General features: G+C 32.5%; 1 protein-coding gene across 1 annotated transcript in view; it reads left to right on the top strand.

The window, feature by feature from the left end:
• AdamTS-B (ADAM metallopeptidase with thrombospondin type 1 motif B) overlaps positions 1 to 22589 on the top strand; it is a 141377-nt gene that overhangs the window by 66505 nt on the left and 52283 nt on the right. The window contains exon 4 of the mRNA XM_077434917.1: positions 3879 to 4041. Coding sequence (XP_077291043.1) covers positions 3879 to 4041 — 163 coding nt within the window. The remainder of the gene's footprint in view (positions 1 to 3878; positions 4042 to 22589) is intronic.

Consider the following 22589-nt stretch of genomic DNA (forward strand, 5'->3'; position numbering starts at 1 on the left):
ATTCATATAGCACACTCGTCGCGTTGAAAAAATCTGTTATACGTGTGTGTATGATTGATTTATAAATTACATAAATAAAAAAATGAGCCGTTATATTTAAAAGTTTTTCATTCTTCATTTCGAGAAATTTTCAATTCAATTCACTTTTCTTCATTTCGAGAAATATTAAATACAATGTATTGAGTTTAACAATATTTAAACATGCCTGTAATTCGCATTTTCTGCTTTTCCAAGATTATGGACATATCAAATTAAAATAAGTGATAGCAATTTGTGAATTGAGTCAAACACAAAAGTGTTTTTGGAACAGAAAATTGGACTTCCGCCACTATCAAAAATAACGTCTCAAATATGTGTATTTAGAATGTATAAGAAAATTTTCATTATGTGTATAATGTTTTATAAAATAGTAATAAAATAAATTAAATAATAAAATCAATCATAGATATAGCATTTAAAAAGCATTAAGTCTAGAAATAAAATGGTTAAATAGTGGATATTTTTTTTCCAAGGTGTTAAATCAATCATGACTTGAATATGAAGACATTTTGACGTTGTACATAATGAACGTAAATATATTTTGAGAAATTCTCATCGCTAATTTAAATGCAATTCATACACGAAATCCGTGGGATGTCCACATCCGAATACTTCCTGAATGAAATATAAATAATAAAAAAAAACTCTATGAGTGTACCGACTATGTTTAGCTCTCGAACAAGCCCGTGCCAAGATCGGGGGAATACCCTATTACCTGTTGAAATTTAACGAAATATCAGATGATATATGTATGTATTTAAACATTGACTCAAAAGTAAATATCTAATCTGCGATATCTCATCTCGAAGAGTGCGTGAGACGTGACAGATCGAATCGCAGTGTTTGGTACAGAATAGGGGGAGCACACCCACGTTTAGTTTCATATAAACGGTTTTTAATAATAATGAGTGTCATTGCGGCATTAAACGGGGCTAACCGAGCCGGTTATCCATAAGCGTTATAAGTGGCGCGATCATTAACTGACAAAACGGCCTGTGACGGAAAGTTTTCATCATGGGTGTTCTTGTTCGGAAATTTCTATGGTCTCCTTGGGAAATCACCTACGCACGTCGCGACCGAGACTTATTACCATTGAATGAAAAATTCCACTTTTGTATGCAATTATACAAATTGTTTATTATCTGTCTCTCTATCTGTAAATATATAAATATACATATATTTTTTCATTATGTTGTGATGCGTCAGAAGTCGCCAACGCGGCGCCTCCATATAAAATTAATGACATTTTTCATTGGATAAATTAAAAATAGCTTCTTTCAAATGGAATTTTCATGGAACATTCGAGCAGAGTAGTTCTTCTTGATAGGCAATTAATTACAAAAAATCGATATATTTACATCTGCATATGTATTGTATCGATCCAAGACTAAGTTAATTATCATAATTAATAGCACAAATGTATTGAACAAACATATGTACATATGTGTCTTAAAACTTATGAACTAAACGTTTTTTAGATATCATTTATTTTTATCTTTACATTGTAATTAATATGAAGTTACATATACAAATGTACACTTATTACTATGTACCATGGCCGTAGCCAGGAATTTTTTTAGGGGGGGGGTCTGAAACACAGGTGCAATCCCCTCCAAGTGTTTAAAAAAAAAGCTTATTTTGTTCCTAGAATTCGTGGAAAATTAGTTACATTTAAAAATAAAGTAAAAATTATCCAGTGGATTAATACGACAAAAATATGAAATTGAATAGAATAAACGAATTTTAGTTATTTTTATGTATTTTTTGGACCAAATTACCAAATTAATTAATCAATCAAGTCGTCATCATGAGAGTTGGGACCGTTTCGACCATGTTGGTGGCTGCCACTTTACTTTCTTCTCGACCGTCATGTTAAATAGCCCTTTCACCCCCATAATGCTGTTTTTTCGAAAAAAAAATACGCCTACAGTGCTTTGATACAGTTTTATACAAAAAGTTTATGCTTCATATTGCGAATTATCAAAAACAAGTTAACGTTTTCATATTTTTTAAGTATTTATTAATTTAAAAATTTTCACCTGAGACGTTGAATGAAAAATGTGATTTTATGCTTTTTTTTCAACATATTGGTCATTTTTTAAATTTAAGGGGGGTTTGCGCCCCCATTGCCTCTCCCCCTGGTTTTGGCCGTGCTATGTACTAATTGAAATGCAACTTGAGTATACATTTATAATAAAAAAATATCGTATAAGTAGAACATACATACATATATGTACATATATATTTTTATGCATATTATTTATTGCAATATCTAACATGTAAGGTTCGTTGGAAACGATAACCGACAAACAATTCGTTCGTCACGGATCAATTCCAATATGAATTTATCGTAAGATAATATTTATTCATTAGATTTTTTATTTGAAAATGATTGCAGAAAAAATGCAATCACTTTTTGTCATATTTGTCCTTAAATATTATTGAACAAATTTGAAAAGTGAAAATAATATTTTTATATACGTACATATATATATATGTATGTTTAATAGAAAATCAGTGTGAACACGATTGTTTGAGTTGTCAATTTTCGTGTTTATTTTGATGTTTGCAAAAAAAATCACGCAAATTTTATCTGCATTTTTTTCAACATTTTCTTGGAGTAATTTATTATTTTTCAAGAATGTCGCTCTTTTGTGTGAATTTTACTTTTTAAAATGGGGTATAATTTCAGCAGCTTTCACTTTATATAAGAAGGATTCGGAATTGACACAAGACGTAAAATGGAAAAAAAAACGTAATAAAATACAATTCAACGACTGTTGCATGTCGAAAAAGTTAAGTATTTCCAAAGTTCAGAAACGGAAAACAGATTGGGCAATTGTATTTTTTTTTCATCATCGTCCATTGGATTCGGAATCGAACGCTTACTACGCTCACGTATGCGGTCGGTTTCGTTTTCATCCATGAATTATTAATTTATTTATGTGAATGAACAATTTATATATCTCGATGAAATACCGGTTTTTTATTATTTTTATTATTATTACTACATAAGTGTATGCATATCTACTACTCTCGTCTATATCTCGTTGTCGTTTATCTCTCAAACAATGATCGAACAATTTGTTGAAATTACATGTTCTTATTTCTAAAAAAAAATTAGATCATGCAATTTCAAAATACATTATTTTTATTTATTAATTTTGGGCTTATATTTTAATGTTAAATATATATTTAGATTTTATTTTTATAAAACATTTCTTCAATATACATATGTATATTTTATAATACTTAGGGTTTCTGCCGGGCTGGCTGAATTTTTGATAACCCGTGTCCCGGAAATTCTCATCTCAAATCCCGGGAAAAATATTTCAATATAAACGTTATTTAAATAGTTTAATAAAGGCAAGTGTATAATAAATATCCTACGGTGGAATTATGTACATATTATGTATGTATGAAACAAGTGTATCCTTCTTGTTTTGACGATTCCACAATGGAAGATTTTTTTTACATTCTGATGAAGATGAGACAATAAATTGAGTGTTGGTGTTGGGATGATAAATGAAGAATTACCTATATAAAGAGTTATTAAAGACAAAACTAAAAAATTAAATTAATAAAAATAGCCTCGACTTTAAAAATGAAATGAAAATATACTTGCTGACAGATGAAAAAACAGATTATTAAAAAAAGTTTTTGCCATTGCTGGAAATATTTGTGCCAAAACTAGAAAACTAGGCTTTTAGATTCTCATTTAAATATTTTAATATTCTTAAGAAGCTTATTGCTTATGAATTATTACTGTACCTACTTAATGTATAAAATAAATATGTATGTATATGAAAATATGATTAAAATTTTCCGATTTTCCACAGGCCGTCGCATTCTTTCATAGCGCCCGCCCTAGTCATTGAGCGCCATGGTGCAGACGGCTACTCTCGGTCCAGACCCATCCGACAGGCTGCCGACTGTCACTACGTGGGATCAGTTGTCGGACAACCCCAATCCAGCGTCGCACTCTCGGCATGTGAAGGATTGGTGAGTTATCACATCACTTTAACCAATTGTATACTAGCAAACTGGGACAAAAGTCAACGGTCTTGCAATCGAGTGCAAATTCTTCAATTCATCTCGGAGCGGGTCATTTTCATGTTAGCTTTTGTTGCAAGCGGTGCAGGTGTTAGATGGACCATTTTGCATATCACCGCGTGCTATATTTCCACAATTGAAGCATGATTACTATAATCAAAGTAAATCACTATATTGGCGAGCTCACTTCACAACAACCTGTTCGCGAGCGCCGCACCTCTTCAATGTACGTGTGTGTCTATCATGTTATGATATAATCATAGTCGTACACGAACCAGATGATATCGATAGCCGATGGGGATATTCTGCACTCTGCATGCATGTAGAGCAGGGTTTCCTAAACTTTTTCTGCAATGGAACACTTGGCTTATTTTAAGGCTGGGTAGTTTCCAGGGCCACCGAGAAGAATCCCAGGCCCTGGAGAAATAATGTCGTACCCTATGACAAACTAAAAATAGATATAGGTGTTTTTAATATGCGGAAAATATATCGGAACTATTAGAAAAATTACCTATAAACTTAAAAATATGAATAAATAAAGCACTTAATGACTTTGATGATTTAAGTCCTTGAATTGCATATCTTCTTGATATCAGGCACAATATTGGTAAATTGCATGTTACATAATATCTGGTGTGGCGTCGAGCCTGTCCCTGCACTTTGACTTCGTTGCAGAATAATAAGAAAATCCCGCTTCGCATAAATAGGTTGTAGAAAAAGGAAGTAAAACAATAATGGCTTGTTTTGAAAAACTGCGTTACTCTTCTGACAAACTCACCCAGAAATAATTTAAAGTCTGATATTTGTATTTTTGTTTCAAATCAGTCACTAATTAAATTAATTAGATTTTTAAGGCGCTTAAGCCTACTGGCTTAGCTGTCACGAAAAATGGATTCCGAATGCAGGAATCATCTTTACTAGTTTTCGGAAAATATTGTAAGAGTTGTTTTCAAGTTATATGCGTGTTCTAAAAATAGTTTGGAAACTTCTTCGTTTACTTTAAAATTTAAATATTTCAAACATTCAGGCAAAATAGGAAAAGTATCAAAATTATTAGATTCAACTAGATGAAATCCAAAATTGTATTTTGTTATCAAAAGATGCAATTGTATCTAAGAGTATGTATTAAAAATTGTAAGACTTTTTCCTTGTAATGATAAATTAACTTCATTGCACTTGGTAAAAATATCTGCCAGATATGCAAGTTTTATCAACCATGAAGGATTTGTTATAACTTCAACAAATTTTTGTCCTGAATTATTTTGTTTTGTTAAATTATTCAATATGAAGTAGAAGATCTTTAAATGTGTTTCAGTGTATTAAACCTTTCCAAATTGTCGCGGAACGCTGGTGTTCCACGAAACATAGTTTGGGAAACCCTGATGTAGAGAATATGTAGAGTGTGATGTTATATAAGTTGTAGACAGTGTAATTTCTGTGATATATGTATGTAGGTTGTTTGTTTATTTTGAAAATTTTGAGAAATTAAAAACATAAAATTCGAAAATACTGACTTAAATTGGCTAAGGTGGTTCGACGAGCATTTAAATGTTCGTATTCTATTAAAATGTTTAGAAGGGTTCTTTGCGATGTTTGAAATTTTTGTACATATTTTATTTGAAACGAAGGTTCATATAAGAAAAAAATGCATTTCAATTGTAAAATTCAATTGTAGAATTCATCAAAGTTGATAATTCGATTATAGATAAACTTAGACGGATGGATGGATGTTTGGATTTTTTCATTTCTAGAAATGTAGCTCGGGAGAAAACTACCCTCCTATGAAAATCAGTTTCTCCTTATTTGGAAAGATTTAAAATTTTCAACATAATAATTGTATACGTGATGAGCCTTTTAGTTAGGGTGACCATATTTCCCAGGACTCAAAATGGGACGCCTGCAAAAAAAATTTCCCTCCCTCCCCACCCACCCTCTATATAAAATGTGTTGTACGTCCAAAAATTTTATAATTTTCCACTCAAATAACTATTAATATTGACAAGGTAATAATTCTTGTGTACAAGGAAAATATGTGGATACAAAATAAAAAAATATAATATAATATTTGATATTCATGCACCACAGGCTGATTTTTTATTTTTACATTTTTCAAGTAATATAATTTTAACAGAACGTACATTTCTTTGAAAAAAGAAAATGACACGAGATAAAAAATAAACTATACATTATTTTTTAGAAACACGTAAAACAATGTAACAAAATATTTACTTTAAAACGAATATATTTTATGTAAATGTATTGATTTGCCATCCTACATATTATATATATATAATTTTTAAAAAATTTTCATTTTCATATTCAGTCCTCTTGATTTATCATAATCTTGAAGTTGCTACACTGTAAAATATGTAAGTCTTGTAAAGTCATCCTTGCGCTATAAAATCCATGGGAATTGATCTTAGATATACTCGTATTATATGTATGTACATATATGTATGACACGTTTTCAGCTTCATTCAAGATACAGACTTCCACAGAATGCACCCATTTTTCAGTAGGGAGCTTCTGTCATTTGTCAGGACGCTTTCTTATCGCAAGCGATCGCGTCGATATCGTCTGCGAAAAAATTCCCAACGACGACAACCGACCAACTTACTGGTCGACGGATGGAGATACTTATCTGGCACGCGTGCGTGTGTGCCAGGGAGGAGATTTTCGAGATCGCACACGAAGCTCAAGATACGATCGCCCGCGGGCCACTATCAGGGGCGATTATCTCGCGGACCGCGGTCCGGTTTCGGCCACACGTATACCGGTGCAAATTTCCCCTCCCCGAATCTCGACGATCGATCTAGTTTCACCGATTCGCATAAATCAAAAAAGATAAAAAATATATGTACATACGAATAATCTTTCGCAGCGATCGGCCAATTTTCGATTCGGGATGGACAAAAGTCTCGTTACCACCCGTTTTCGAGTGACGAGGGTTTCGTCCCGAATTTTTTGTTTACCGTCAGATTTGACGGGTTCGTCTTCGCGTCGACGAAACGCACCTGCGTTACCCGGCAGGAAAAAATCGACAGACGTTTGTTATCATTCGGGAGACGTTGCTTTCATGACGTGTCGTGTGCGTGTGTAGGTGTCCAATTGCACGTCAATATCCGATTTATGGATGATTGATGGTGGTAATTACTAGCAAGGACGTTGTATTATATAAACGATATTTTACCTAAAATGAAAAATTCGGATTTTTGAATCCAAAACTTGTTTATGAAATACTATTATAAGTTACAAAAGTATTTAAAACCCACTTAAAGTTTGGACATCATCGATCTTTTGATCACTGGTTAAGTCCTTACTCTTGTCGTTTTCTGTTTAGCCTCCCTGCATGTTTAAAATGATTTTCATTCAGAACATAAAAATGTCACAATACCAGATCAGATCATTAAGGAGATTGGGAAACAACGGTAATGGTGTATTTTTATCAAAAAATAAAAACATTGAACACTCAACGCGGTGTACATATGTGGGTTCGTTGTCGAAGTGCAAGAAATAATCATAAATTTATTACAATTCGAGACATTCACAGAGTTTAAGAATAACAGCTTATTGCAGGGCTGTGGACTTTATTTTATGATTCGACTCCGACTCCAACTTTAATGCATTTAGTAAAATCGACTTTTCTTGCAACTGATTAGTAATAAAAATAATAGCGATTTTCAAAATATAAAAAAATAAAGGATTTAAAATAATCACTTAAAATTGACATGTGGCCTAATTTATTAAATTTACTGGTAACTAGTTGTTTTACCCGGCTTCGCTCAGTATCTGTAATACAAACAGCTTAAACATGGCGAATCTAATAGTAAATATTCGTTTGTTTTTTTTATTAAATTTATTTGAATCGAAAAAAATACATATCGAATCGTCGACATAGAAATTTTGATTTGCTTTCGATGTTACCAACAAACCTTACATACTTACAAACATACATGGTTACAAAGTGTCTTTCGAAATTATTTATTAGATTAAATAGATATAAATAAAAAGTAAGTACATTCATAGTATAATATATGTAAGTGTATGAATTTCATACACAAACAAATCAAATTAATAAAAAAAATGGGACTAAAAAAAAGTATGAAACGGAGAAAACATCGGTTTCAAAACACATCAAAATATAAGCAATTCAACGATTTCATTTATAATGTTATTTATATAAAGAAATTGTTAAATTTAGATTTATGAGTTGATTTTTACAAACTTCAATACTCTAGCCTACACATACCGTAAGACTTTTAATTTAAATAAAATATTAAAAAGGAGTCGGAGTCGGTTGATTTATTTACAAGGTTTGTATTAGTTTTACTTCGTCTATCAGTCTGACAACATTTCCTACATTCTTCCGATCGGTTTTAAACTTTGCCATTTTGCGCGGTTTGGTCACCGATAGAGAATTAAATTGCTTCCGCTCATTCTATGGTGAACATAATCAAAATGAACACGTTTAAGAATCAAAAAATTTTGGAGACAGTGACAGCTCATTCACCATCAATGGCCAGTAGCCTTGTTTGTTTGACTTTTCGCCCCCCACTCGTTTTGTCAGATTTTAATTGTTTAAACGCCCTATAACTTTATCTTTATCACACTATATCTTAAAAAATTTGCATTATAGGCTCTCATCGTCTCTCATAAATATTTTTACTCCACGAATTTACGACCCTGGCTCCGCTTGAAATGCTCCGACTCCACAGCCTTGGTTGATTGTGTAATGGAGAGTCATCAAAGTTTTATTGTTTTTTTTTTTAAATATTACATTCGATCACTTTTGAGTATCTTTTTCTAAAGTGGACAAGATGATATAATAGAACGAATATTCGATGGTGTTAATTTTTTATAATGCAGTCATAATCAAATAGGCGCATTCTAATTCTTCTTTAATTCAATTTGTTTATTTTACCTTCTGAAAGCTCAATTATTTATAAAGTCTGATTTATGAAGGTCCGTGTTTGTGAGAAGTTACAGGGAAAACATTCTTCACTTACACGTATATTAATTTATCGAAAAAATAATAAAGCAAATAAATAAAACACTCTCGCACGCAAATGAATATTTTCGTGACGTCAAAGAAATTTCCCACCGCTTCCATTATTAGTAATGGAACGATTTAATTTGTAAAATTTAAAAATCAATATTTTCTCAGAAATTTTATACAATTAACACGGTGCATTTTTTCAATACACAATTAGCACAAAGATTTTAGCAAACAGGATGTGTGTACACATGTTGTATCTTGCATATGTACCTATGTTTTCATGGAATGTGGACGTTTCGATTTTTTGCGAACATAAGTTAAGTATTATATCATATTATATTATTGCACTTCAAAACATTTTTTTAAATGTTGCTAAATGCAACATTTAAAGACGCATCATGTCAGCTATTGTTTGCATTACATAATGTAAATTGTTTTACATCAATGTTTATTGATAAGAGATGCAGCGAAGCGTCATCTGTTCTCAATCCAAAATATGATTTATTGTGCAGCTTAAATGTAATATTTCTCGATGGATCGTTTAAAAATTTGTTGTCAACGCTCAGATAACGTTAATGGATTACTCTCGGTGCAGCGATACTTAAAATGCGGCGGAGAAGTGGGTAAATATAAAATAGCGATAAAACGATTTTCGTGTTTTATTTTGAATTCCTTCGTCAACATAAAATAAAGGTCACAATAAAGTAATATATATATATATATATATATATATATATATATATATATATATATATATATATATATATATATATATATATATATATATATATATATATATATATATATATATATATATATATATATATATATATATATATATATATATATATATATTTTGAAGATGATGGATTTTTATACGTCTCAAACTGGAACGGAAATGCCACCATTCTAAGATAGCACACGATTGTGCAACTATTTTCACATTGAGCTCATCCATTTTATTGAGGTTAAATATATATTTTATTTTTATTGGAATGATTTTATGTTGATTACGTAATAAAAGTTATTTGTTGTTGTTTTAAATTTTTTTTGTTCTCATTTTATATTTCACGAATTTCGTACAATCAGTGGCGTAGCTAGGAATTTCAGATTCAAAAATTTAAACACCCCTCCCCTTAACGTGATTTTTTAAAATATGAAATGAAATAATTCAAATTATTTGTTGATACATACGTACATATTTAAATAGGACTATTAGTATAAGAATCTACCAAAAATAAATTTAGCTTAGATCACAGATTGTAAAAATTCGTCTTTCACGATTTAAGGCTTGTAAAACTATGTGACGAGTCTAATGGATATATTTCCAATCAAATCTTTTTTTAATAATGACATTACGTGACTAATTATCCCACTTGAACCCAATTAGCTTTTAATGATCCGCAACGATAAGTCCAAATATGTACATAGTTGCTAGTGAACTATTCACATTTCGACATATATCGTAAAATAATGTTGAACCAAAATAAGATTGTTGGACAATGTTAATTTATATTGAGTGTACATACATATCTTCATTTATTATCTTAATTTATATATTGTACATATTTTATATATGCATCATCATCATCTACAGCCACTCACCATCCATTTCTGGATATGAAAGCCTCTCTAACACGCGTCTACTCGTTTCTGTTTGGCGCAACTCTCATCCATCTTACCCTATTTCCTATTTCCATTTCCTAATTTCGTCTACCCATCTTCCCTTCAGACTTCCTTTAACCCTTTTTCATTCTCTCGGGTACCATTCTAGCACTTCTTTTGTCCACCTTTCGTCCATTCTTCTAGCCACGTGGCCCGCCCATTGACATTTCAATCTCTTTACTCTATCGTATTCACATATTTAGCTTCCTGACTTTCCTCGTTATGCCGAGGATACAGCGTTCCATACTTCTTTAAGTGCATTGGACTTTATGTAGCAGCTTGGCGTTCAATGTCCAAGTTTAACATTCATAAGTCATCACTGGCAAAACGCATTGATCATCTTTTCTTTTTCTTCAGTGGAATTTTGATTTAAATACATCCATTCGTCCAAATGCACTCCATATTTCTTCTTTTTATTTACTATCGGACATGTCTATTATTTCACCTGAATTTAAATAATTATTTACTACTACTATATTGTATATTATCTATATAATATAAAAATTTAGACCCCCTGTCAACCTGGGCCCTCATGCTCGGCATGACTTTGCTATGAGGTACATATGTATGTAGCTACACCACTGCGTACAATCAGCAATTTTGTAAAACGGCTTTCTTCGATATCAACGGCTCCATCGAATGAAAACTTGATTGAAAATGAAGCTAATATAAATAAGCCAATATCATTGTGCAGACTTAAACCAAGATAATTAATAAAGCTTTCATTTTATATGAAAATAGTGGAAGAATTTTAATAACGAGCGGGTATCTCAAATCAGCAGGGAAATCGATGTAGAGGTATTATTTTGCATTGATCTATGATCAAAGAGTCGATTTTATTATTTCATTCTGCCGCACTTTCCATGTCCGTGTTGACTTTGTGGTAATCCTAGTTACATACAAATGCATCCTCGGCGATTGAATGGCTGGAGTAGGAAGTCGTGTATTTTTGTTAGCAAGCTCCTGTGGGTTATTTGCGTCGGGCACTTCTTCCCGTCTGGTCTGAAAACGGGACCGAACCACTGTGTGACATCTCTCTCGTGTATCCCATTTATTTTCATCTCGACAGAGTTCATGTTCTGTACGTCTTCGTCCGACGACTGGCACTTCTTCCTCTTCGCATACTTCTCGTGATTGTGGTGCTTTTGATCTGACCGCCAGACGCAGACGACACTCGTCAATGAGTCGCCTTGAAAAATCATCAAAGGGGCTACATTTTCCATTAAAAATCTTACCCGTTTCAGTGGAGGAAATACGTCGATTTTTATACATAGAAATGTCGTCCGACTAGGGGTTCAATTAACACGTCGAGTCGCTTTAACAAAGTTCGTATGGTGGCGATAATTTTATTTCTATGTTGAATTTTACGGTGTTTCAATATATCTATATTTTTTTGTTTGTTTATTTGTATCGTCCGGTTTGGAACGCCTCGGCAATAAAATTTATGGCGTCGAAGAATTCTATTTCGTTTAGGGTAACTCAAATGTAAATATCTATCTCGAATATCATCTGAATGTGTACATAAATTATCAGCTGCATGTGTATGCGGATGCGTGATAAGTTTCGTCAAAACAGTACATATTATTAAGTCATATTATATTATACAATTGAATTTAATTAAAAATGTACTTAATACCTGTTTAAATAATTATTAAAAATAGTTCTTAATCTGTATAGCACACTTCAACTACATGATAGTTGGTATGTACTAGGTTAGATGAATTACATTCTAACTAGTCAAAACATATTACAACTGGAAGATACACGTCAACTGTAACATATGTATATATACAAACTCAATGACGAAATACACCGATAAAGGCAGGAAAACGAGTCTCGAGAAATTTCAAGTCGGTGGAACGACATAGACAAAATTTGGAATGCAATCATTTGGTATGATTTTAGTTTCAACTTATGTTATGTGGTTTTTGATTTTATTGGGTCACTTGCGAATAGATGATATTAGTATTTCCGTTTTTTTATTAACCTCTTCTTATTTCTTTCGATGTTTAAAATTTTGGTTGTTTGCAAAATAAATTCGACTTCGACCAAAGAGTTCCTGAAACATTTAATACTTTCAATACAATCGTAACTAGCAAGCGATATTCCAGATTTTTTCCGTCAACTTTTTATCTATAAAACTGAAGAAACACTCTTTAATCGTTTGCTTTAAGCCAACACTTTTAAAGGGAAATTTTTACGTGATAGAAAATGAATTGTTTTGTAGGAAAGACAGCTCTTTGGCAGAGCACGGCTTGGTTCAGATTTTTTGGCGTTAGACAAATTATAAACATTCGACTGCCATCAGTAAAACTGACACTCTGATCAGGGCCGGCGCTGCTTATGGGTAAATGGGGCAATTTATCACGGGCGCCCAATTAGCCGGGGCGCCAAATTCGGCGCCTCGTAAAACGCCTATTATTTATATTCCTATAATAAAATTAAACACGAAAACGTTATGAAATTAAATTGTGCGGCCGAAAATAAACGTTCTCTCGGGTGTCTAGAAATTATCAACTGTGTATAATACATATTGCAGTTACCGATGTGTCTCTACATTGTATGTATGTACATACATTGTGCACTGTGCTATTTTCAAAGGTTACGTTATGTCTTTGATGATTTAAATCGAGATTCGTTTTATCGTTTGCGCATAAAAAAGATGTGTTGAAAAAATCCGGGCAATTCTCTCGGGCTTGGTCCACTTTTCGAAGCGGAACAGTCGATATACACATGGAAGTTCTAAATAAAAGATGATTTATTGTGGAAAATAGGCGCCACGTATTACATCATTTCGTGTGAAAAGAATAGCAAACGCCACTAAAATTATAACAGACCGTTACTAAGTGGATTCTGTGATTTCACAGTCGCTTTTCCGGCGTTTTCCGCGTAAACAAAACGCCACATGCAAACTAACGCTTTTCCTGTTACACCTTTTTTCATATTATTTATACTAGATTTTTAATTAATCAGCTTGGGCTTTGCAATATTAGATGGAGTGCATTGTAAACCAAATTATACAACCGAACAAAAATTAAACGATCGATTAAAACGCACAAAAATAATTTCAGGTAGTTTTAAATTACAGTTTTTTTATTTAAAACAACCACATTTGATACATGTATACATATGTTTGTCATTTTACTTATTCTAACTTAGATCACAGACTACACAATTCTCAAAGAAAGTTTAATTTTTTACTTATCCTTTTTCAACTTTCACTCGCCCGAGGAACATCTATGTACATTAGCCAGCAGTGTGGCTTAATGGTAGCGTGTATGTTAAGCACCAAGTGATCAGTGGGTTCGATCCGCTATACTGCTGGTTAGATTTGGGGGTATTTTTGACTACAAATTGATCGTTTCTTATCAGAGTTTGCCAATTTTTACTGATCATTGTTGAAACGGTTCCTCAAAATTGGCAAAAATCATCTTTCCTGTTGTCACAAACCTTCTGTATTTATTTTATGTACAATTTGTAAAAACTATGTACACATCTAAAATCCACAGATGTCTCAATGGATTAATTATGTAATAAATTAATTAATGAATTATTATTTCGTGTTCTTCAGCTTCTGGAAATACAGTGATTTATGTAATAATAAAAAAAATGCTGCATTGTTTATAATTAATTGTCCAGGAAGGCACATTGGGGTCTTCCTGTCAAGTCTTCCTGGTATATATCCTGTATACATATATGTAAAAATATAATAAAAAATATGTATGTACATATGTACATAATTTAATATCGTGGAACACGTTCACAATTACATACTTACATATTATAGAAAATAAATTAAAGGAAATTCTGGAGATTTGTAGAATTTTTTTTAGTAACAGCTATATTTTTTGTGTCAACTCTGAATAATAAATAAATACAAGTGTATCGAATAGGTTATTAATAATTTGGCAAGCATTAGCCAGTAACCTGCAAATAGTGTTTCCCGTGTCTACCATTAAACGCTCTCCAGACGACCGTAAAACAAAAACAGACACACATGTGTCTACAGTTCAATAATACACACTTCTCTGCTAATTATAACGGAAGCACACACAAAGCCGTTGCATTTTTTTAATATTATTAAAATATTAATACAATTTATATGTTATAATTTGTTATTGTCAGTGAATTCGAACGCTAAAGGCGAAAACACACTGAGTGGTATGGGACGTCACGTGTCCTTGGCTTTCCGCCGGGACCGTAGACAGTAGATGTTCCCCAAACCGAATTCGGAAGTACTTGCACGTGCAGAATGCATATGTTTGGGAACTCGCACGTTTATGCATATCAATATGCAACCGACAAGTTTCTCCTACATTTCTTCAAATATGGGATTCATCGTTTGATTCACTGGCAAGGAAGGATAGCCAAAAATACTCCAGAGGGTGATTTTTGGACTGTGTGTCATGTACATGAGTACATGGTACACGTACCAAGTACCACTCAGTGCTTTTTCTCCCTAATGAACCACGCGATAGTGCACGTCGTAATACCGACCCACCATGCATTCGAACGCTAGCTAGCCAGATCAGTGGCGTAACTACCGCGCCCGCAGACCCCGCAATGCGGGGGGGCGCCGAGACCTGGGGGGCGCCACGAAGCGCGCCTTTTTCACGGATTTTTTAATTTGTTCCGTAATTTTTTTAAAAACTTCTCTTATTTTTCAACCTATTTGTACTATATGTGTATGTACATACATTAACGTATTTTGAATTTATCCTCATGGTGTAATTGATCATTGTGTAAAGACTACCGTCTTTTTCCATCTTTTGAACGTCAGTGCCACTTCAACCTATTAGCTGAGAATTCTCTTATTCTTGTATATATTTTTTCAATGTGTTAACAATAAAACAAAATTATATGATTAAAACCAATAAAATTTATAAATTTTTCGCTGTCACCATTAGGAGGTGAGAAGTTTTTAAGGAAAATTCACCATCAGTTACATTAAACAGATTGTGCACTGCTTGTTGGTCGTCCAGATTAAACTATTAATGCACTTTGATATATAGGTACACATATCGATACGTCAAAAAGTATAAATATTAATTTGGAAAGTTATTTTGCTAATATTAATATATGGGGGAGGGGGGGGGTGGGGCGCCGTAAAATATTTTGCGGGGGGGCACCGGGAATTCACGCTACGCCACTGCCAGATGATCTGATAAAATGTGAATTTTCAAGAAAGTCGTATACTTTTTGAAATATGTATATATATATATACATATGTAAATAATAGTTTCGAGGATAAGGGTATGTGGGACGTTTTTTTAGATAGTTTGAAAAAAACTATCTACATATAAAATGGTGTACGTGTTCACATACGTAGTATCATGTGGTATACACATACATATGTACATGGTACCGTCTTTTCAAAAAGAAACACAAGGAGCTGTTTCGTAGAAACTCTATACTAGTGTTTATCCTTGCTTGACAGTGATATATACCAAACGATATTTAGCTTTGGACAATTTTCGATAAAGATGAATCCCATATTTGAAAAAATAATAAGATCGTACGAAATAAAAAAAATAGATAAAGTAATGAAATTAAGGATTTCTAGCTTTATTTTTAAATAATTCAGTTTTAAACTTAATTAGTAAACAATTAACAAAAATAGATAAACAAGTGTCCGGTTTGTAAACAACAATTGACTAATATTTCCGGGTAGGTTTAAGAATTAAATACTCATTTGGAAATATGCCATTCATAAACAAACGGACAAAGATGTTTTCTGCATAAAGGGTTCTAAGTAGTGCACTAATTATTGACCGTAACAATTTTTTCTTATTATTGTTATGAATATTTTTGTTTCGTCGGCTTTGCCACCTTCCCCGTGTATTTTAAATAAATCAATCAAACAATTTTTCGAAAACAACGGGACGTACGCAAATCACGTAAAAACCGGGACGTACATATATTCACCCTAGTGTATATGTATAAAAATAAAACGGTGAATTTTCAATTGCTAACTTCGATAACATGTAAATCTGGTGCAGGAAATATGTATTCAACTGTAGGTTGATTGCTTAGCGGAAAGCGACGGAAAAGTTCGCTCAAAATAGAAACTCCATTTCCGTGCAGATTGTACATACAATGTATGTACGTACTATCACTTTGGGTTTGAACTAGCGTCGAGTTGGAACAAATTTTACAGCGAGCTTTCCGATTCAATTTTCCTCAGAAGTAGATTAAAATTCATTGTCGACGTTTGCACACATATGTATGTGGCAGTTATGTACTAACTACATATGAAGTTTGATCGATTTTAATGAGCGACACGAGGCAAATATTTTTTCCGCATTTGCCTCGAGGGAAAGCCGCTTTCTTCGCGTCGCGATTCTAATCAAACGTTATATTACGTTATGTCTCGTTTTACGAACGGTTCGGACGTTTCGATTTCAATCGCTCAATCTCGTCGATCGGGTCCTCCTTTCAGACAGGACCAGTTCGTGAGTCAGCCGGCTTTTGTGTATGCACAAAATTCTGCACTTTTCCAGTTTGGGTGCGGCGGCTGTTCGCTCTGCTGGACACCCCAAGATCGGATCAGGTGGTTGGACCACTTCCGGTTGTTCATGTCGCAATTTCCATCTCGTATCGTATTACAGGTCTATGTTTTACGTATTATAATACAGCCGCTTGGTTCGACTGTACCTATATAATCGAAATGAATTTCGGTCGATTTGTATCTGATTTCTGAATTTTGATACATTTTTTATCGCTTTTGGGAAAAGTGATGGTATGCAACCGGTTGTTGTTGCAATTTTTGATTTATTTATTTTTTTGTTTGTATTATATCATAGATTTAAACTGTTTTATATAATGTATGTATTTGAAATTTCATATACATATGTAATTTAATGGAGAGCTCGTCATATTATGATTGATGTTGGAAAATGTATACGTACATAATGTATGTGCATATATTTATAAATATATTATTATCATTGACGTACTAAATTATTGATTGGGCACAGCCAGACGAGCAGTTTTATTTTGTAATGAATTGGAATGGAGCTACACTTGGTAATATTATTTTATTTATTTTAAAATATTTATTTATTTAAATTAACAACCGAAACAAACAGCATTGCAATGTATGCACATAGCATAAGATTAATTTCAAGTTTCTAAAAATAAATTAAATAAAAGAAGAAAAGCATTGAATAGTGATAGATATGTGATACTAAGAATAATAACCAAATAATATAAATTTAAAGCAAGAATAGGAACAACGAATATGAGGGAGAATATTAATAAGAGAAGAACTTTAGGTATATAAAAGATAGAAGTATAGAAGATATTTAGGTTTACAAAAAAAAGGAATTACAGGAATAGTTGGTAGAATAGGGATTAATGTAAAATAATGAAGGATTATTTCAATTGGAAATAGGAATAGTATCTTGCTTAATAAATAAGGACTATCAATTATATTATATAATTCAAAAGCTTAAATAAAAAAAAAAACATGAATCATAAATTTTCCTTTAGATGTAAGGAAACTAAACAATCATTTATCATCATCATTATAAATATGTAATATAAATTTATGTATTTTAAAAATATAAATTGATTATATACTTTTCAATTATTCAATGATGCGATTTCAATGACTATTAAGTAGTTGCATATGGGATTGCAAATAATTCCGCAAAGTCTTTTCATCAAAATTTGTCCTCGTCTAATTTCGCTTTTTCGCATAAGAGCCCATTATATACATATATATGTATGTACATATATGCTATAGGTACTTTTTTATTGTTATCAAATTTAGAGAAAGTGGCGTGGTGATCGTGTCGAACTATTTATTTTTTCGCAAGAGTCAACCATCACGATGCAATTAATTCGGCAATTAACCGCTTTAATGTTACGAAACGGAACACACAAAAAAAAATTATTTCGATCTTATCATGATTTGTCATTTTCGATGTCCACTCGTGACGAAATCGAAAAGTGAAATTGCATTTTAATTTGGTCGATTGCATCTCACCGACAGATCTGTTTATTCGCATTTTTTGCACGGGTTTCGAGACTGCAAATCGTCGCTGAAGATCCACAGTAACGAGTAGCAGAACTGGTTTATAGATGTGGACTACCTGTTTTCTTCGCAGACTCCTTATCGGTCTCGATGCGTGAACCAGCTGAAGGAAAATGACAACCACGTCAAATTTGCACACCTCTTTATTACGAAAAATTAAAAAAGAAATCCTTTAGACTTACATACATACATAGATATGTGTATACCAACATCAACGGTTTATTTTTCGAACAAAAAATTGCATAAACTAGTGAAAAGTTGGGTAGGAGGAAGAGGAGTCTATTATTACTTACGAAATGAAACTTACATATTTCGAGCACAGAAGGAACCCACTGTTCTACTTCCTATAATGAAAATTAGTTTTGACTAGGGATTACAATACCGTTATAGCGGTTTACCGGTAAATTGACGAAATTTCTCCATGGGTAAATACCGGTATATTTTAAGTTCTTTGTATATTTAAGTATTATATCGCTAATTAAGTACATATACATATTTATATATATATATATATATAGGCATATAATTACATAACATTACCTATATACATTAAAAATCGATGCAAATGGCGTATTGTGGATTAGGTGGTCTTGAATTTGTTTATATTAAATGTAGTAAATGCAAACAGACAGTTGTTTCAATTATGTATGATCAAAATTTTCAAATGGTCCAAACTTTAAACAAATAAATATGATGGTCAAAAATAAAAAAATTATATTTATGAATATACTATTACGAATTTTCTTTAATGCATTTATATATATGACATTATTCACCTGAGATTATTTTTTTTAATATTTACGATTCAATATAGGCTAACTTTTTTGGAATAGTAACCACATAGAGCTATCTAGAAAAAACAGTTTTTTGCATTTACCGGTAAATATCGGTATAATAGTGAATACCAGTATACCGGTAGTTGGAAAAATCATTTTAACGTTTACCGGTATATAAAATAAATTGACAGTGAATTGCAATCCCTAATCTTGACATTATATGAGCCGCTATATTTGAAAGTGGCCGAAGTCCAATTTTCAGTTCAAAAAACACTATTTCTGTTTGACTTAATTCACAAATTTTTATCACTACTTTTAAGTCGATTCTGATTTCTCGAACTTTTCAACTCCCGGCACACGGTCGAAACTCAGGATCGTTCCCGGGATTCCCAGGATCCCAGGACACGTGAGCCGATATATTTGAAAGTGGCCAATTTTTAGTTTCAAAAACGCTATTTTTATTTGACTTAATTTACAAATTTTATAGTTTTTTTAATTTGATTCGATATGTCCAGAAAATCGAAAGAGCAGAAAATTCGTATTTACAGGCCACTAATATTTTTAAATATTGTCAGACGCTAAACATTATATTTAATGTTATGAGAAATATTTCTTGAAATGAAGAAAAGTGGAATTATTGGCCAATATTGACTGTTAATAAAAAATAATGAAAAACAAAAGAATTAATAAAAAATTAGCTAAGGTCGTTACGAATTATTGCGATCCAGTATGAATTCGTAGGTAGTTTGAGCTCCATTAACGCCCCAGTGTTTCCATCAGTTTACAAATTGCTCAATTGTTACGTCTCGATATCCTAACAGGCCAATAAAGGCTAGGCAAGACAAAAAAAAGCACTACAATGGTCTGACCGATAAATTGTATAGTAGGCGATCCGTTATAAACTACTTTTCGGCTTGAACCAGGTCCGGGCATTGTTTGCGTATTTTTTTCTCCGCTTGTAATAATTTTATTATTATTGTTGTTTTGATAATGTGGACACGTGTCTGCACGCCCGCATTAACACCTCTGGTTTGTGCAACTCTGGCGCTATTTATCCCACGTCTGGTCAAACTGGTTTCTTCGCCAACAAAAGACCCAAGACCAACTATCCTGGGAAGGGATACTGTGATACTGAAGCTGTTTGTCGCCTATGTAGAAGTTACAGCCCGAATGATTCATAGTGTCATGTCGGCGCTTTCTGAATAATCTTGCGAATGTGTTCAACGTGCCATTTATTCTTGGGAGAATTTTCTTCTGAATCCTATCGCACATCACTTTGTGTCGCGAGTGATGTATTTACAATGCGAAATCTTTCATGATACTAATTTAATATGAATATAATTTAATTTATATTAAGTTGGAGCAAAATTGGTGTCGGTGATTAATACATACCGCATTTTTATATTCCGTACCTTACATCTCGGTGTGAAATCTTCCAAGAAAAGTTTATTTTCATATTGAACCCCTCAAATATATATAACGATTAAGAGCATATTCGTCGCATCATCGCCAGAAGTGGTTAGCTAGCTTAGACTAGTGGTTAGCTTACAATGCTTTGAACAGAGTGTTCACGGGTTCAAATCCCACTGTTTCTGCTGGCCAGACCTTGGATTTGTGACTTCAGGTCGATCGTTTCCTATCAGAGTTTGCCAATTTATCTGATTTTCATTGAAACGGTTCAAACAAATTGACAACCTTACCCATTTTCTCGCAAAATCACGAGCTTCCAGCAATCTCGAATTTTGCTGAATTGTTTAAAATGCTGCAAATTTATATATTTGATCACAAATGTCTCTGTGGATATTAATTGATATGTATTTATGTACTTTGTATAATACTAATAATATTTGTATCATATGTGCAATTTTTCTGGCCAGGAAGGCGCATTGTGGATACCTGTTAGGCTTTCCTGGTATAAATTAAAGATAAAATTTAAAAATGAAAAATATAGGAAGGAAGGGAAGCATATACATACGTACATATGTAGTTCATTGTATTGGTCCTTAAAAAGGGGTAAATTTCACCATTTGGAGAAATTAGATTTAATGAGGATATAATAAGTCGCAGATACATTTGGTGCTCGAATTATTTATGTAATATCATTCAAATGATGGCTGTTGAAAATTATGAATACAAAATTTGCTAACTTCTGTAAGGGTTACAATCCCGGATCTTTCGGTGTTGTGCATAACTCTGTTATTGTAGCTTATCTGAACGATTTGAGGAATGTTGTTAATGGCTTAAGATTCTCTTGTAACAAAACAAACGCATTACAGAATTAAGCATAAATTATAAATAAATGGAGGTGTTGGCCACATAAATAATTTAATGTAAAATTTGAAAGGTGAATGTTTTGTTCGGAAATCATTGTGCAAAGTTTGATCTAAATTTTATTATACAAAAGGTTATGGGAATTTATGTAATTATTTATTTAAAAAATAGAAATAAACAACATTACAACGCATATAACATTGACAGCAAAAAAATTTTTAACAAGATTATTGACGATGAAAAAATAAAATAAAAACAAAGAAAAAAAGCATTGAATAATTGTAGATATTGAATATATTTACATATGTACATACATATTTATTACTGAGAAAAATGATCAAATAATAGAAATTAAAAGCAAAAAAAACCTTAGAGCAGGATATTTGTATATATAATAAAAAGGAATAACGGGAATAGTTGGTAGAACAGGGGCTAATGTGAAAAAATAAATAATTACGGTGGGGTCTGATTGGACATTGGAATAGGTCTAAATTAATAAATAAGGACTATAATATATATAAAAACGGATGCGATGTATATATTTATGTGGATACATGGGTATGTGGTGGACGCGTCGACAAGAATGAAGATATAAAAAAAAACAAATTTTAGAATACCAAGAGTATACGTTATGCTTAGGGAAGCGGGGAAGTGGGGGGGTGTGGAGCGTCTGACATGTGCTCATGATATTGAGCGCCTGGCTTGGAACGGGTGGCGTCAGCGTGAGACGCGCTGCGTGGGAAAGTACACA

The sequence above is a fragment of the Arctopsyche grandis genome, chromosome 1 (assembly GCF_051622035.1).
Source record: "Arctopsyche grandis isolate Sample6627 chromosome 1, ASM5162203v2, whole genome shotgun sequence".
In the NCBI taxonomy this organism is placed as follows: domain Eukaryota; kingdom Metazoa; phylum Arthropoda; class Insecta; order Trichoptera; family Hydropsychidae; genus Arctopsyche; species Arctopsyche grandis.